Source organism: Alligator sinensis, unplaced genomic scaffold, assembly GCF_000455745.1.
Source record: "Alligator sinensis unplaced genomic scaffold, ASM45574v1 scaffold358_1, whole genome shotgun sequence".
NCBI lineage: Eukaryota > Metazoa > Chordata > Crocodylia > Alligatoridae > Alligator > Alligator sinensis.
Genome location: NW_005842121.1, coordinates 2,123,855 through 2,139,728, shown reverse-complemented (window position 1 = coordinate 2,139,728; position 15,874 = coordinate 2,123,855). Strand labels below are relative to the sequence as shown.

General features: G+C 41.9%; 1 protein-coding gene across 1 annotated transcript in view; it reads left to right on the top strand.

Annotated features, from left to right (window-relative positions):
• The first annotated feature begins 4,143 nt into the window (after nucleotides 1–4,143).
• The window catches only part of DDHD1 (DDHD domain containing 1), an 87,616-nt gene continuing 75,885 nt past the window's right edge, over nucleotides 4,144–15,874 (top strand). The window contains exons 1-2 of the mRNA XM_014520484.2: nucleotides 4,144–4,171; nucleotides 5,651–5,824. Coding sequence (XP_014375970.1) covers nucleotides 4,144–4,171; nucleotides 5,651–5,824 — 202 coding nt within the window. The remainder of the gene's footprint in view (nucleotides 4,172–5,650; nucleotides 5,825–15,874) is intronic.

Genomic DNA, 15,874 nt, shown 5'->3' with positions numbered 1-15,874 from the left:
ACTCTTTCCTGCCTATGCAGGGGGTCGGACTCGATGATCTATTGAGGTCCCTTCCGACCCTAGCATCTATGAATCTATGAGTGAGAGTTTATTTAAGTCTAGATACACTTGGATGCAGCTAAGTTAAAAAACTTTATATAATACTGTAATTGGTATCTGGTCGCGGAGTGCGGGGAGCAGTCAAGTGAAGGGGTATTGCAACTGAGTTGGAGTTTGCCATCCAGGCCCCCTGTAGTTCAAGGCGTAATGGGATCTAAACCCCAATCCTCACAGTCACGCTTCGTGCCAGGTTTTACACTTTGTGTGTAAGTCTACTCAGTCCTAATGGCTGCAGATGTCTGGTCTAATAGCAGCTTCATCTCCTTGGGTTTGGTTTATAGCTGTGTGACTTAAAAATTGATCTCTTTGTACAGTGATTAAAAACTGCTGTATATCAAAACCGTAGGGATTCTAGTGTTAAAGTGAACAAAATTCAGTCTTGCTGTGAGGGGTGAAAAAGGCTTACTGGCTATGAATGAAATGAAAGAATATGTTTTTGTATTCTGTTTTTAAATAAAATATGTATTTAAATCAATTTAAGTTTTATTGCTTAAACCCTTTTCCTTAGACTGGCAAAAAAAAGTTACGCAAATAATTAAAGCAAAGTACTTTGGTACTTGGCTATGTCACCTTTTCATCTACTTGTCTACCTGTGACATTCAGATGTATTTTTAATGATCTTGTGTGAACATACCATGCAGATGCATACCCAACCAAACATACTATACACACATTCACACTAGAGGCATTACAAACAGCAGACTGTATTGTTTAAAAATTGAGAAAATTAAGACGTGAGGCCAGTCCTTCCCTAGGAATCAGGTTTGGGAACAAAAAAAAGTGAAACAAAGCAAAAACAACTGGTAGCATTTCACCAATGGCAGGCAAATGAAAAATAGTAGGGAGCATATAATTCATGAAGATTTTGGGTTCCGGGAGTGAGAATTTCTGCCAGAATTATTTCATCTTATTTTAACAGTGTAAGTATACCTCACTGCATTATTATTTAAATTTACAGAGTACATCAGGACTAAAGTATCAGTCAGATATGCCTCTGACTTAGATGGACAGATCGTACTGTCAGTGTGGGTTGTGCTGAGTCAGTCAGGTGCTGTCCAAATTGTTATCCTTACTCCTCAAAATCTTTGGTAATTTTTCATCCATAGTTAATGTGTCAACTTTTTATGTTGGTTTTTTAATTCAGCCTTAGTTTCCTCATATAATATGGGTATAAAGGAAGGAGATCAGAAACAATTTTGGGAGGCTGCAAGGGGAAACAAATAAATACATTATATGAATTAAGCTGCTTTTAAAAATATTGTTTTTGCAACTGTTTTTTTTTTTTTTTTAAACCGAGTACTACCAAATAAATCATAAAGCATAATAACATATCTGCTGGTTTTTGAGTTATGCTTTGGCAGAAATTTCAATTAAATGGGTACAGAAAGTGTGAAGGGGTTGCACATACATAACTCAAAAATGAATTTTCCAAAACATTCACAACCTTCAGTTATGAAATGAAAACTGAAATGAAATTTTGGGGGCTTTACGATTTTTGCCAGATGGCAAAAAGTGTATTTCATTTCTGATGCCTGTCTTCATAGATCTTTAAGCCTGAGGCTTGTGAAATATTAGCAGTTCAAGCTAGTATAGTTGCAGCCATGTTTCACAGCAGTTTATGGGAAGAAAGGAAGAACATTGCTTTCAGGTGTAATTTCACTGAGATTTTAGGTAGGGGAAATGTAGTTGCTTGATCAGAATTAATAGTCCTGCCATCCCAAAGAGCATCTTTCAATCTGTAAGTGGTTAAGAACATAAGAGCAATTACTTAACACTACACTCTCTCACACATGCTTGTTCCACACCTGGAACCCGAAATATGTTTTATTTTGTCCAAAATTAAGCCCACCTAAACTTGACTCAGCTTCCTTGTTTTGGGATGATTCTGTCTTGAGCAGGGGTTTGGACAGGATAACCTCCTGAGGTCCCTTCCAGCCCTACTTTTCCATTATTCTGTGATCCTGTCCTGGGGTGACATCTGTCCAAGACAGACTCTGTTTTGCAGATGTGAGAGCCCCGTTATTGTATGTTCCAGTCTACACCAGCAAAGTGCCAACTAAGAGCAGCCTTGTGTGAGGCCCAGAGTCTGAAACCATTTCGTTTTGACTTTGTCACTGGGGTTTGAGAAATCTATGGGTAGGAAAATTCTAATCATTAAAAATGTGCAATTTTGAAGGACTCCAACAAAGGTACTGTTAATTTGCTCGGTAGCGTACAGCTGGAAATCTCTTACAAGGCGGCAGCTCCGAATGGTGTCGTTTTTAAAAAGCTGTGTACCTAGTGAGAACTGGTCTGACTTAAGGAGCAATTTAGTTCTTCCCTGTAAAGGCTGAGTAATAGTTGCATTTGGGCTTCTGGCGAGAGCATATTTGTTCCTTTGTGTGCGCACATGCATTATGTGGATTTAGCTTTAGCACATGCATTCTTGGTTCCATCTTCCTTTGTAATAGTGAAGCCCAACTCTTTCTTCTCAGCAAGATAAAGGAGCCTGCGCAGAGGTACTGTATAACAGGGGTTTCCATCTGGGCTGCTGCGAGACTCTTACAGGGGTGCCACAGTTCAGCGACTGCCAGATTCGGGTGAAATTCCCCTGCTTCATGCAGAGCCAGATTGAGAAGGGGCTCCATCCAAGCACCCATTCTTGCCTCCACCCTTCCCAGTTGTTCCTGGCATGCTCTTTCTGAAAATACGTTTCTGGAAATTTGGGGTGTTTGTACCTGAAAGCTTGCAAAGAACAATTTTTCCAGCTTTTGATCTGAGCTATTGTATCTACCCAAAGAGCCATGTCTGCCTTCTGGAAATAGAGACGCGTGGAGCAGTAGCACCTGGCAGCGGTGCAGCAGCCTGGGAAAACCCAAGAAATGCACAGATAATTTCCAGGGAGCCTTGTTTGGAACTGCCCCGTGTACCTCTGTTTCTGGGATGAGCGTGTGGGGCCAGAGCAGGCAGGGCCGTGGCCAGAGTAGGCACTCATACCTCCGTTAGGTTCATCAGAGGCGTGGGGCAGATCACTTGGTGACAGCAGCAGCACCCCCGTTGAGAACCGGTGCAGTAAGCTGAGACAGCACAGCAGCAGTTCCCAGTCGGGGTGCCACGACGTTCAGAAACGTTATGGAAAGTGCTTGGAATCGAAAAAGGTTGAGAATCACCTTGCTCAGTAAGTGGTGCTCAACCTGTCCAGCCCCTCAGGCTGGATCTTGTGCCTAGGGTCGGTCTGTGGGCTAGGTGTGACCGTGTGCCAGCCCAACCCTGCACATCAGATATGGCCGCAGGGCTACTCCCTGTGCTGGCATGATCTACCGTGCAGAGCCACACCATCCAGCCCACGGGGCTCCCCACAGGTCCAGAAGTTTGTCAGCAGGGAAGCAGAAATTAATGCTTTGCCAAATTTCTGGATCTGCAGGGAGACCCCCGGGGTGGATGACATGGCTCCACAGGCTGGATCCGTCCTGTGGGCCGGAGGCTGAGTGCCACTGGTCTATAATGTACTGTCGTGTGCAATGTAGACTTACCCACATCTCTTTTTTTGAAGAACCCTCCTTGTGCTTTGATGTTCTTAGGCTCTGACCACATTGAATGTCCAGATTTGTTCAGCTGTAGCTACACAATGCAATGCTGTCGCTTGTTTTCCTAGCTCCCTTTGCTGGAGACTGCAGGTAGGAAATCGATAGCCTGCCTGGTTTCTCTGGGAGACTCCCAATGAGGCTGTAGGACACATGGTTGCCATTTGGGACTTCTAGCCTTGCATTATACAATTGAAAGCAGCGGGAGGAGGCCTGCATGCATCAAGGAATCACAGGTTTCTCTGACAGTCCTTCAGCCCTCCGGAAGCAAAATATGTTCTTAGCAACTTCTGCTCTTGCTTTTCCAGATCCTGCTATAATTAGGAGGGAGCTGAGGGAGGTTGGTGTCAGCCTGGTCCTGTGGGATGACTGGGGAAAGGGGAAGAATTCTGTCTGGTGGATAGCGTTGTCTTTTCTGAGCTGGGAGCAGTGTGAATGTACGAGAGAGACCATAGTGGGGATGATAAAAGCCTGCACTAAGATGGAGGGTCGGGGATTTGGAGAGAACAGTAAAGTAACCACAAAGGGATAAATGCTGGGCTCTGCCTAGCCTGCCCTTTCCTGTGAAGTGTCCCAGTATTTTATTCTATAAAGGGAAGAGGATGAGCGTTTTACCATCCACCCGTCTCCCTTGACCCAGACCAAATCGATTCCCAGTGATGTTTCAGCCACCGTCCCAATTTTTGCCATGGCAATATTACCAACTTGCTGGTGGAGAAGGGTTGAGGCCTGCTTCCTGCAGGCCTCCTTATTTTGAGCAACAACCACCCCTGGATGCAGGGCACAAGGATATGTTTCATTCCCAACCTTTGGTGGAGACCTCTAACATTTTGCATGCAGATATTCATTTTGAATATTAAAAATACTTTTATACTGCTTTAGAGGTTGGAATGAAACAGACTGTTGATGACCATTAGTGAGAGCCCAATCTTATATTACCAAAAAAAAAAGTTCCTGACTTCAGTATTTAGGAAACCTCCAAAATCGCTTCCTTCCTGACAATTGCTGTGTAAATTTCATAGACGTTAGGGCTGGAAAGGACCTCGGGCTGGAAGATCTTCGAGTCCAGCCCCCTGCCCCAGGGGCAGGAAGCCAGCTGGGGTCATAGGATCCCAGCAAGATAAAATGAATCGTTGTTGTTTGGTTGGGTTTTTTAGTATCTTGTGTGCTAAGGGAAAGGTGGTTGTTTAGTAAAGACAGAAGACGGGGTAGATTTGCACCTTATAGACCAGGGATGGGCAATATTTTGGGCCTGCAGGTCACACAGGAAGTTTTGGGGAGTTGTTGCAGGCCAGGTCAGCACCTCCATCCCTTCTGCAACAGCTCACCAAACCTCCCACAGGGCAGCCCTGGCGCAGGCTCTGGGCAGTGGCAGCCAGAAGGGCCTGGCAGCAGCGAGGGAGAGGCCATGTCCATTGCCAGATCCTGCCTTTTCCCCACACCCAGCAGCAGCTTCTCCCCCGCTGCCGCTGTTCATCCTGGCTGGGCAGGCGTGTCCAGAGCAGGCACTGCAGGGACCCCAGCCCCTGAGCAGGGCAGGCTGGGGCTTGGGCCCTGCCCACAGGGGTCCCAGCTGGTCTCCATGGGGCCAGGGCTGGTAGCAGCAGTAGCTGGAAGGAGCCACCAGGGCTGCCAGGAAATGGAGTCTGTCCGTGGAGCTGCCCCAACCCTGCCGCACTGGGGCAGCAGGATGCACCACGGGCCGCGTGGCAGCTGGGCCAGGCAGGACCTGCCATGGGCCAGGCAGGACCTGCCATGGGCCAGACGAAGTCCCCCTGTGGGCCAGATCCAGCGCACGGGCTGGAGTTTGCCCACTCCATTATAGCCTAACTAAAGAGCTGCGGTTACTTTAATTAAGATTCCAGAAGTCGTATTCTAACTTTTCCTAAAACTCCTATTTTATCCTAAAATATATATATATATTTTATTTTACTCGCTATCAGTTCTTGCTGTGCTGAATTCGATCTCTCTCATTTAATGTTTTTTAGAAACGGAAAAAATCCCTGTAATGCGTGGACAGTGGTTTATTGACGGGACCTGGCAGCCTCTAGAAGAGGAAGAAAGTAATCTAATAGAACAGGAACATCTCACCTGTTTCAAAGGCCAACAAGTGCAAGAGAACTTTGATATGGAAATATCTAAACCTGTAGATGGGAAAGAGGGTAAGATTGCCTGGACCATTGTTTATATCAGTGGAAGGTGTTTTATGTTAAGTAAGATGAATGTTTGGTGTATTCTTCCATTCTCTTTTTAATTCTGCATGCATAGGCATTATTTGCTCCTATCTGCATTCACAAATTTCAGGCTATCCAGATAGTTAGTTAGTTTTTAGGATTTACCGAATCACAGTACTTGTTAGCATCACTCGATTAAAGCTGAACTTACAGGTGTGTTTCTGGTCTTGTCCCCATTTTGTCTCAGATGCTAATTTGTGACTTTTTATTATTGTATTAAAAGCTTTAAGTGAAACTGCAATTTTCTTTTCATGGGCTAAGAAAAGTGTTGATGATCTCAGTATAAACTCCCTCTAATTGACTTTAATTATGCCTTGCTGGGTACATCATTTTCACGTCACATATTTCATTTTCCATTCTGGCTCAGTCTGGGAGTTTAGTGGCTTAGTTCTACCAAACTCTATTGTTTCTGTTATGAAAATCTCCATATCTGAACGGCCAGACTGAGACCATTGAACTGGGGTTCATGGGGTCTTGAGTCAAACTTGTTTCATGTTTTTAAGAATACCCTTCTGAAATTACGATTGAATTATTTATGACAGGCAGTAGAGTGAATTGTTCTGGGTAAGCACAGCACAACAAAAGCTCAATATTTTTAACTCTCCAGTTTCACTTATCCTTGTGTACCATTTTATAGGTTCCCCAAACACTATAGTTGCCAAGTCCTCAAAATACAAATTAGCCAGCCTTTGAGCAGTGTTTTTGTGAAAATAAATGCATCTTAGAAGGCTTTTAAAATAAGTGGAATATATATTCTAAAGGTTATGGAAAGTGGGGGTGCCTAAAAAAGTGGGAGTGGCCCTGGGCATGGTAGCTGCCTTCATCATAAGCTAAACACTGCAGGTTGGGACTTGTTAATAAATGGAAGTAGGATACAATAGGAAGAGGCAGTCAGTGGTTGAATCTGATAAAGTAGAGCGTCTATACACATGCTGTGGGGGGGGTGCTTTAATTAGAGCGGCTCTGAGAACTGCTCTGATTTAAAGCACCCGCAGTATCACATGTATTCAGCGTCCCGTGCTTCCAAATGGCAGTGGGAGTGCTTTAACTAAAGCTCATTTGACGAACTTTAGTTAAAGCACCCCTGCCACCATTTTGAAATGAGAGGATACTGAATACGCATGACACGGGGCTGCTGGAGCACACTAATTAACATGCTCCAGTAGACTCAGTTAATCGAGTCTGCTCTGATGCGTGCCAATTAGCACATGTCAGAGCACAGAACTGTCATGTGTATAGGTGCTCATAGAGAAATAGTAGAATAGATTATTTTTTGAGGAAAATGCAATGGTGAACATAATATCCTGAATTGTCTTGTTGGTAGATCTTGTACTGCTATAAGGAAGACTAAATTGTGCCATTTGCTGACTTGAAAAGGATTTTCAAAGGTGCAAGGAAGGGTTTAGTGCCTGACTCCACTGAATGCAGATTGGATGGCTGACTTTCCTCTGTGCCCCTTGAAAAACCTCCTGGGGCTGGGCCTACTCTACGGTGCCCTGCTGGCACAGTTGTGGTCAGGGGTGTGAAGAGAGAATAACTGGCTGACGTAGCTGTGTGAACAGACCCCTTCTAACACATAGGTTCACTTATGGTGGCAGAGCTGCCCTTTTGCTGGAATAGCGTATTTCAGTTTTAGGGATTGATTTTACTATAGTGGTACAAAGCATGGCCTTGCCACTATGCTTCGCTAGTGCACACAGGTTGTTCTCTGTAGATAAAGTACTTTTCATGTAGCAATAGCCTTATGCAATTGCTGCTTGGACTGTCTAGGGGGTAGGAGTGCTTGGAAAGAAGGGAGTGTATTGTGTTCAGATCTCCAGCCCACCTGACGAATGGAGTTCAAATTCTTTTCAAAAAGAGTCAACCCCTTGGACAGAAGGATGGCTTCATTGTTGGGGGTAGGAGAAGGGAGGGCAAAGGGAACAGGGGAAGACAATGAGGCAGTTTGGATGTATAAAGGAGGCTGAAATCAAAGCACCGTTATCCTTATATTAAAATTTATCGTCACAAGTACAATAAACCATACTCTATTTTCCTTGTCACTTTTTTCTTTATATAATATAACTTTAATATAGAGAATGCTGATTTTTAAGGCAGGTTAACAGCACTGCCCAAAAGGGAGATCTGACATCATTATAATGAACAGTAAGCATTAGAAAGTAGTTCTGTTATTGAAACATGCCACTTAGTATGTGACCAATCAGGTGCATCCATAATTACTGTGTCCAGAAACAGCACTAGGGGAAAAAAAGGTTTGGAAACTGTTAACTCGTTTTGTTTGATCTAAAAGTAGTTAAATAGAAAGAGGTACATTGTGCATAAATTCTTTAAATGTTTTGTGTATGTCTGCTACAATTTTCTGTGATTGCCTACTACACTAAGTGGTCTTTATTCTTTCAAGGCTCATATGTAGCTGTCATTAGCACTAACTGAGAGTAGAATAGGCGTCTAATTATCTCTCTCAGCAGTACTGCTATTGAGAATACTGTAGAACTTGGCTAATGCCGAGACTACGTGGAACTAGACATCTTGTGCCAACTTCACAGTAAAGTTTTAATGGCAGATTACCGTAGGGAAGTCTTACCAATAAGATGTCCTTACTTCCTTAAAATACTGCATGGAATATTAGCATAAAAACCCAGTCCCTGCCTGGCCCAGTCTGTCCGTGGAGCTGCCCCAACCCTGCTGCACTGGGTTGTGAAAGAAGCACTTCGCTCATGCACCAGATACCAGCCATCTGAATAATACAGCTGGGTCTGATCCCAAGGCTGTTTTGGATGGCAACAGCTGCCTGAAGAATTTGATGGCAGACATCCACCTCGCTTCCTATAGACAGGATGTGGCTTCATTCTCTGTTTCTACTTCCATTTCAGGAGCAGGCCTTTTTTTCCCCCTTCTAATTCAGTCTAAAACTTCAGGGCGTCCTGTTGTATCCTTTATTTTAGTGACCGAGATGCATCTGTTTACCATTTCTTAGGCTTTTGTGTCAGTCTCCACCAAATTGTGTGGAAAATGAACTAACAGGGAGCCAGTGTTCTCCTCTTCTGTAACTCTACAGGGTGGTGCGTCCTGTAAATTAGTAATGCTGGGGTATTGGCCAGGTGATGCCGCTCCCCCTTTCTAAATGGAAAAGCATGCATATCAATAGATGCTAGCTCCAAAAAGTGCCAATGGAAGATGCTGCTGAGTTAATTTTTGCTGCATTTTTGGAAAAGCAGAAAATTGTTACAGTGGACTCCACAGACATCAGTTTTGAAAGGCTGTCCTCCCCAGAGCCATAGCATAAATGCCACTTTCCTAATCAGTGTCTTCCTTAGTCTGCAAAGCATCCTGCTGCCTAGGAGAGAGGAACCTGAGTCCAATTCCTTTACCCTATTTCTGCACTTGGATTCTAGTCCTTCAGCAAGGAAATGTCTGTGATTGATGTAGGGCCTTTTTAAATGGACTGGTAGCACGTCTTGGACGAGTTAGAATTGCTTTGCTTGATCCAGCCTACGAGCCTGTCTAATGCTCCAATAGATACAACCGCTTAATAATCACACTTCAGAAGGGAGGGTAGGATGTTTGACTGCATTCATCTGACTGCCTCATTGTAGAAAAGCACTCCCACGGTCTAGCTGTTAGTTAATGCAAGTCATGAAAATAAATTAGCAGATTTAGGGAAAAATTTGCTGCCAGGAGCTATTTTTATATTAGATTTTAACATTAGGCTACAATTGAAGCACATGTTTAGACTTGGTATATTAAAAGTGGTGCTTGACATTTTGGCTACTTTGCCTTTTTTTAAGTGACTGACCTCCAGATGACTGCTGAAGACCCCAAACAATATGCTTCACTTCTGTTATAAATAAAAACAGACACTTCATGGCATGTATATTAACACAGTTAGACTTGCTTGTTGGTCCCCAAATCCACTGTTTCAGTATTTGCAGTAGAATTCATATCATTGTGCTCTTCCCTCCATATCAGATTTGTTCATATTTTTTTTTCTAAAAGATGAATCACTTTCTAACTTAGCGTCCATTAATTCAACACTTTGACTAGCTTGAATATAGGATGGAAGACGAAGTTGCTTTGAAACAAGGAAGGGGTTTAGTTTCAAGTATCCACATATATGTAATTGGTGAATACAAACAATATGAAAAATGCCTTTTGTTATTTCTTTATTCAGGTCTACAGTGTCTTTGTAACTCTTTTTTTCCCTGAAAATACTGGCTTTTCTTGTACTGTATATACCCAGTAACTATATTTATAGCATCCCAGTATAAAGAGTCATTATTACACGGAGAAATTGTTGAGGGAGGCTGAAATGGCACATTTGTGTCCTGTGCAGCAGTATTTTAGCTGAATATGGTTTTGAAGTCAGCACAGTAACTAAGTTCTTACATCATTGACTGTACTCAGGTAGATGTACAATATTAAAATACATTTTAAAACTGCATTCAGAAATTATCTTCTTTTTCTTACTAGGCATGATATGAGCTAAGAGTTTGGGGGGGGGGGGGTTTAACAATAGTTTATCTAAAACCGCCCTGGGAGCTTCGTTCTTTTGTGGCTTAGATGCGCTGTCTGCAGGTCTTGTAGGAGAGCTGTGGTCCTAGCAGGTATTTAAAATGTCTTTAAGCTAAATGCACTACTAACTTCAAGTGTTTGTTTTAACAGGATAAAGAAGGTCTCTCTCTTTTTGTTTTTAGAGCAGTGATGTCCAAACTGAGGGCCTGACTTGATCTTTTCAAAAGCAAATGGTCACAGTACCCTGGAGTGGTTTCTGTGCCCTGGAGAGCACAAAGAGATCTAAAACCTTCCAAAAGTCACAGGGATGCAGAAACCCTTAATATCCACTGAGCAGGTTTCTCACAATGCTTGGTACCTGGAACAGGAATTGAGAAGGCTTTGGGGGAATGGCCCATAGCTCTGTGCTTTCTAGGTGCTCTTGGGGTGGCAGCAGCTGGAGTGGGAGGGAGGCATTTGAAGAGTCTGTGTTCCCAGTCTGCTCCATGGAGCAACCGGGCCAATTCAGACACCTCCATTCAAAACCATGGGGAAAGCATTTTACATTTGTAATCCAAATATAGGGCCATATGATTGGGCACCACTGTTCTGAAAGCATTGCAGTCAACTGTTGCATGTTAATCACGTTTATGTCAGTGTCTGTGACCTTTGATCTGTGATTTTTTTTTCCATGTATATTCATATTTAATTAGAAGGGAGTGAGGCTGGTAGTTAAATTTACTTGGAAACAAGCAAAGAATACAAATTAATTCCATTGTGCTTGATCAGAAATGGAGAAATAACTCTATGAGACTACCACTTAAAATGAATTTTGGAAAACATTGTTTTGGAAATTGAACAAGTTGCATGTAAGGAACCTTCTTTAATGTGTTTTTTGGTATTGTTTTTGCAACTTTAAATGTGGCTGTACTCCAAAAAACTGACTCTGTAAAAATTGCATTGGGGGGGATACTTGGTTCGTTTTGCCATAGTGATTTCAGATAAAATTTTCTCAGTTCATAAATACATTTATAAAGGTTGAGTCTTTTGGCATGTATCTGCCAGCCTAGCAAATTCAACCTTGGAAAGTAAAGAGATGTCCTTCTTTAGAGCTGTATAATCATTAGGTAGTAACATACTGTACAGACCAGTTTATCCACTCAGTACACAAGTGCAGCCTCAAAGGGCTTATTTTTCCTCTTTCATACACTGGATTTTTCTACAACTGTAACTCTAATGCAAGTGAGATCTAGGCTGCTGATTTCTGTTAGCACAGTTGTGTTAGTTCAGGACCTAGGGGGGTGTGGTGCCTGACCAGCACAGCCGGGTGATGATAAATGCCCCTGGTGTAGACATGATTATACTGGCAAAACACCACTTTTACCAAGATAGCTGGTTTTGCTCATGAGGAATGGTTTTACTACACAGGTACAAAGTTCAGGTTTTTGGTATGGTTGCATCCACAGTAGGAGCACCTTGCCAGTACAGTGCACCAGGATTCCTGTGTATGGAGTGTTACTAATCGACGCGAGGTGTATGAAAGATGAAATAAGACAGACCTCCTTCAATGGTCTTGTAGAAGTGTTAACTGTTAATGTAATTTGAACTTAAAAGATCTGGTTTCTGAATCAAGAAAAGATAGAGAATCCGTCTCACTTCCTCACAGAATTTGATCACACATTTTAGCTATGTTGGCTGTCAGACACTAAAAAGTTTTGTAAAAAGTAAAAACTTTCCCTTTTTACTAAAGACATTGGATGAGACTGAATAGCAAAGAGCAGTTTTATTGAATAAGAAAATGCCATTTTTACGGGGTCACTTTTTGGGGTAAAACCTCACTTTTAAGCTAGCCTCCAGGACCATAAAAAATACAACAGGCAGTTTATCAAAACTGGGTTTAATAGTACCTGTTGTTCTCCTATTTCGTAGGTGTCTGAGAGCAGCTTCTTCCAGATACTGCAGCTTTCCCTTACCTTGTGGTGTCCCCTTCCATAGCTGACTAGCATTGATGCTTCCCCTAGATGGTAAGGTAAGTCCATCAAATATTGCTCAATAGTTCAAAGGAAATTTGTTTCCATATTCTTATTTTATATCCTCTAAGGAATAAAATGAGACTATTGAAAATGTAACAGAAATAACGGACTTGCTTTACCATCAAGGGGATGTTCTTGTGCTTTTCAGGAATGGAAGGGATATCCTAATCAGAGTGTGCATTAGTCTGCCTCACTTTGTGGAAGGCAGCTGCCTACAGACCTACAAAATGGGGCAACAAGATATGTCGGCTGTTCTAACTCGGTGTCCCCATATTTTGGGGAGAAGGAATCCACTAGCTGTCCGTGAAGTTGCAAAATGTAAAAAATAAAAATAAAAGGTTCTTGCATTCTTTACAATTGCACAAATGGAAAGGGCAAGAGAGACTGGATTGCTTTGTGGTGTGCTTGTAGTCTTCTAATGTTTTTTGGAAGTGCCATGTTCATGAAAAGATAAATATTTTATGAAAAGTAAAGAAAATTTGACTCGCATCAATTGACATTTTTGCTACAAACCCCTTTTTTTAAGCATTAATAAAAATTGACGTGTGCCACTTCATTTTAGAAACGGTAATCCTAATGAAAAAAGAAATGATACCCTTTTAAAAATTTTACTTTGAAGCTCAGTGTTTTTGCTTTTAGTTATCTACTACCTCCCTCCCTTCTCCCTCCCTTCTCTGTTCAAATGGAGAGGATATAAGGAGAATACAGAGGCTGCATGTCTTAAACGAAAGCGTTCCCAAGGTACAGTAATTGTAGAATTTTTTTTTTCTTGTTTTCTGCCTGGCCTAGGAAGCTTTAAACTGTAGTTTGCCTGTCAGAAGGATGCATTAGATCCATGCGCTTCCACTTCTTGCACAGTAGTTATGCCATTTTCTTTCAAAAGAGTAGAAAAAGCATTTTAATTCTTAAAGGAAAAGTAGCACCGTAGTATCTCTTAGAAAAGTAGAAGCTAATAATATTTTATAACAGTAATACTTTGGTATAAAGTTTGTGACAATCATGAAAGATGTAAACACTTATTTTTACAGCAGCATTGTTGCATGTGGTGTCTATCAAATCAAATGGGGCCAGAGCACCAGAGCTTTTGATCACAAGTAGATGCAAACTATGGTAAATTATGTCAGCTGAGGGAAAGAGGCTTACATGATATATTGTTGGGTGGTCACTCGTATAACACATGCATTGTGTTTAAAGTATTTAAAATGATGCTTTAAATTGTTTTTATAAATTGTTCCCATTTAGATTTTTAAATTTAATTGCATTATATGTATTTTTCCCTTTTTATGTATTATCTTGGTATTTTAGAAGGAGAGTCAGCTCTGGAACAAAGCAAGGCATTAGGCATTTGAAAGAGATGGGGGAAGTTGTGTGGAATACAGGATCAGGGAGATTATGCCACAGTAAAAGAACCTTTTGTTTTTTAAATAATTGAATTTGCATGATATAAATTGATGCGCTTCAGAAGCAAGACAAAATCTTAGCAGAACTGTTAATGTTTGGAGGGAGGAAGCGGGTTTTCAAAGGCACTTGGCTGGTTTCTAAAAACTGCTCCCTTTTGAAACCCGTAATAATAAACTGTTAACTTCAACAGGAGCAGAGTTAGGTCTACAGCAAGTGCTTTGAAATTCCACACTAGCAGTTCAGTTTGCTCTAAATTTAACCCGAGTTTTCCTGTCTTCTCCTGTAGGTGACAAAAGCATAAATATATTTACGTATAAGCAAAAGAAAAGTCTCACGTTTTCTTCCTGTGTTGAAGAGCAGAATTTTGTTTTAGATTTCAAAATGCATCTGCGTTTCCTTTCCCTCACTGATGGTAGTGAGCCTACCTGACTATCATCTGGGTGTTCCACAATGAAATGTTTAGAAGTTAAATGCATTTCAGGTCCATGCGTAGAATTAAAAAGTTTGCCAGAGGATTTATAACAGCAGGCACGACTGCTTTGGTTGCTAACTCTGTCCTCAGTAACAGTTCTCTTCATGCAGGAGCTGATAGCAATATCTGCTCTATCGTTTAAGTAATTGCAGGTCTCTGGATTGATTTTTTTTTTTGATATGAGAAATGTCAGCAATTATGGGGGAGGTATGGGGCTTGAAAGCAGGTACTATTCAGCTATAAGTTTTTGGAGAATAACACACCAGTGAATATCAAATGCACTGTCCTTCCCAGGTAGGAATGGATTGTGTCTGAGTAATCTTGTTGATTTCCTATGAAATCCATCAGTTTGGAGGGAAGGTTTTATTGTGGCGAGAGACCAAGGCTTCCATTAACCCACATCACTGGCCTTAAGACAAAAGGCATCCTCCCCCTATGCCCCACTCCATGCACACACCCCTTGCCTCTGCCTGACCCCTTATCCTCGAGCCTTTGCTTCACCTCTGAAGTGGTTTTTGCAAGGGCTATGCTTTCATGTCAGTCCCTGAATTTCCAGTTTGCTCAGGGACTTTCTTCATCCCACAGCATGGGCCTAGAGCCCACGTGTGTGTGATTTGGGTTTTTGTTTCATTTGGAAGAAATAATTTCTCTCACACGTACAGGGATTTGTCTCTGTCCCCAGTCCTCCTATCCCCTTACCACCTTTGTCGCAGTCCATATGAAGGGGATTCATGATGTCGATAGAGCCTAGAGCCCCCTTTCCTTTCTGACACCTCATGCTAAGATTCCCTGAAACAATAGCAACCAGCCGTAAAATGAGACTGCCATGTTTCTAAATCAGTGAATGCCTTGGGTTCTTCACCGAATATCACCCTAAACTTACACGGCTCTTCTTTTATTTTTATACATATTTCTTTTATCAGAGTAAACATTCTTTTTTTGTTCTTTGGAGCCACCAATCCAGAACGATTGCATAGTTTCACTCACTTCTGCATGAAGTGGTTTTTTACTGTGCGTTTTTAAATTCTCTTCTACTAAGTTCCTCCCTGGTGTGCTGACTTAAATTTATCGTCTGATAGCACTAGCCTTCTACAGTTTGGCAGTGAAACAAAGTCATGAAACAGGAAAGGTTATGAATGACCATGGTTTTATGTAATAGATTTAGACTCTGTAGTATAACTGTCCAAGGCATGTTCAAACTTTCACAGAATAGATTTATGGAAGCAGAAAGGAATCTTCCAATAAGGAGCAGAAACCACGACTTCTGACATGCTCCATACTCCAGCTTCTGCTTTGAATGAGTGTGGGCTCTCCATCCAGACCTGGTGACACTGCTAAATCATACTGTTTTTAGTGCAGGGCTATTGGCACTGCCTCTTCTTAAAGTACAGCTTCAATATTGTCGAGACATAGACACTATCAGAGTTAATTCCATCGGTGCAGCTACTCTCCTATAGCTTCAGTAGTGCAAATCCTAAATGTAAGTTATCTGGGATTTGCACTTGTAATGAGCCAGCAGTTGTAATGAGTACCTCTGCAAACCTCATGCCAGTTCAGGGGCCTTAAGTGGGCTGCAGTCAG